Below are 1,050 nucleotides of genomic sequence, written 5' to 3' on the forward strand. Positions count from 1 at the left end.
ATGTGAAGGTAGGGGTGGGGGGTGTTGGGGGTGGGGTGCAGGTGGGGTGGGCTGGGATGCTGGTGGGGTAGCGTGAGCATGGCCGCGCAAGGAAAGTGTGTGTGTGGGGGGTACTCTGCGCATGTGGGGTGTGTTTTGGGGGGAAGTGAGGGTGTGTTACGGGACAAGAGGCGCAGACCAGCAGGCTGGCAAGTCAGGGGGTGGGGTTTGGAGTAGCCGTGGTAGTTGATGGTGGTGGTACGGGTGGTGGCGCGGGGGATCTGGGTGGCAGAGTTCGCGTGAGGAAGCAGAGTGCGTGTCAGGGCTTCGATGCAAACCGGGTGCCTGAACCCAAGCGGGGGGTGGGAAGCACTTGCATGCGATGCAGGATCGCCCACAGGCCCGCAGGCGGCGCCAGCCACCGGGCGCTCCCGAGCCGCGCGCGCGCCTGCTGCTCCGCAAACGCGTCGCGCGCGCGGATGTGGGCGCGGATCCGCGCCGCCAGCTCAGCGCGCTTGAATGGCTTTGACACGTAGTCGTCCGCGCCGCACTTGAGGCCCTCCACGATGTCCTCCTCCTCCGCCTTGGCTGACACCTGGGGGTGGTGGTGGCGTGTGAGCGTGCGTGTGATGGTCATTGTAAGAGAGAGAGAGTGTGTGTGTATGTGTGTGTGTGTGTGTGTGTGTGTGTGTGTGTGTGTGTGTGTGTGTGTGCGTGCGCGTGGGAGGGGGGTGGCAGGACAGCAGGGCGCTGCAGGGCGCGCATTGAGAGGCGATTGGAGATGACGTCACCATCTGCAAGGGATCAGACTCTCCTGTCTGTCCTCCGTTACCCTCCCCCCCACACCCCTCACCATGATGATGGGCAGCAGGCTGGAGGGGTACAACTCGCGGATGCGCCGCGCAGTCTCATAGCCACTCATCTGGTGGGGGGAAACGGAGGGATGGTGGATCAGGGGCGGCAGGCAGCATGGAGTTGTGGGTTTTGCACCTCTTGCCGCGCTCAACCACCCAGGGCCCTGGACGCTGCGCCTCTCGCCACCCAGATCGGCCCCCCAAGCCGCCTGCGCCT

At 65.2% G+C, this 1,050-nt stretch overlaps 1 protein-coding gene across 1 annotated transcript in view; it reads right to left on the reverse strand.

Annotated features, from left to right (window-relative positions):
- MNEG_15620 (Atrial natriuretic peptide receptor B) overlaps window positions 1-901 on the reverse strand; it is a gene marked incomplete at both ends in the record, with an annotated part of 3,157 nt that extends 2,256 nt beyond the window's left edge. The window contains 2 exons of the mRNA XM_014035909.1: window positions 353-574; window positions 833-901. Coding sequence (XP_013891363.1) covers window positions 353-574; window positions 833-901 — 291 coding nt within the window. The remainder of the gene's footprint in view (window positions 1-352; window positions 575-832) is intronic.
- Between the last annotated feature and the right edge of the window lie 149 nt (window positions 902-1,050).

This window comes from Monoraphidium neglectum (genome assembly GCF_000611645.1).
Source record: "Monoraphidium neglectum strain SAG 48.87 unplaced genomic scaffold scaffold05499, whole genome shotgun sequence".
NCBI classification, from domain to species: Eukaryota; Viridiplantae; Chlorophyta; class Chlorophyceae; order Sphaeropleales; family Selenastraceae; genus Monoraphidium; species Monoraphidium neglectum.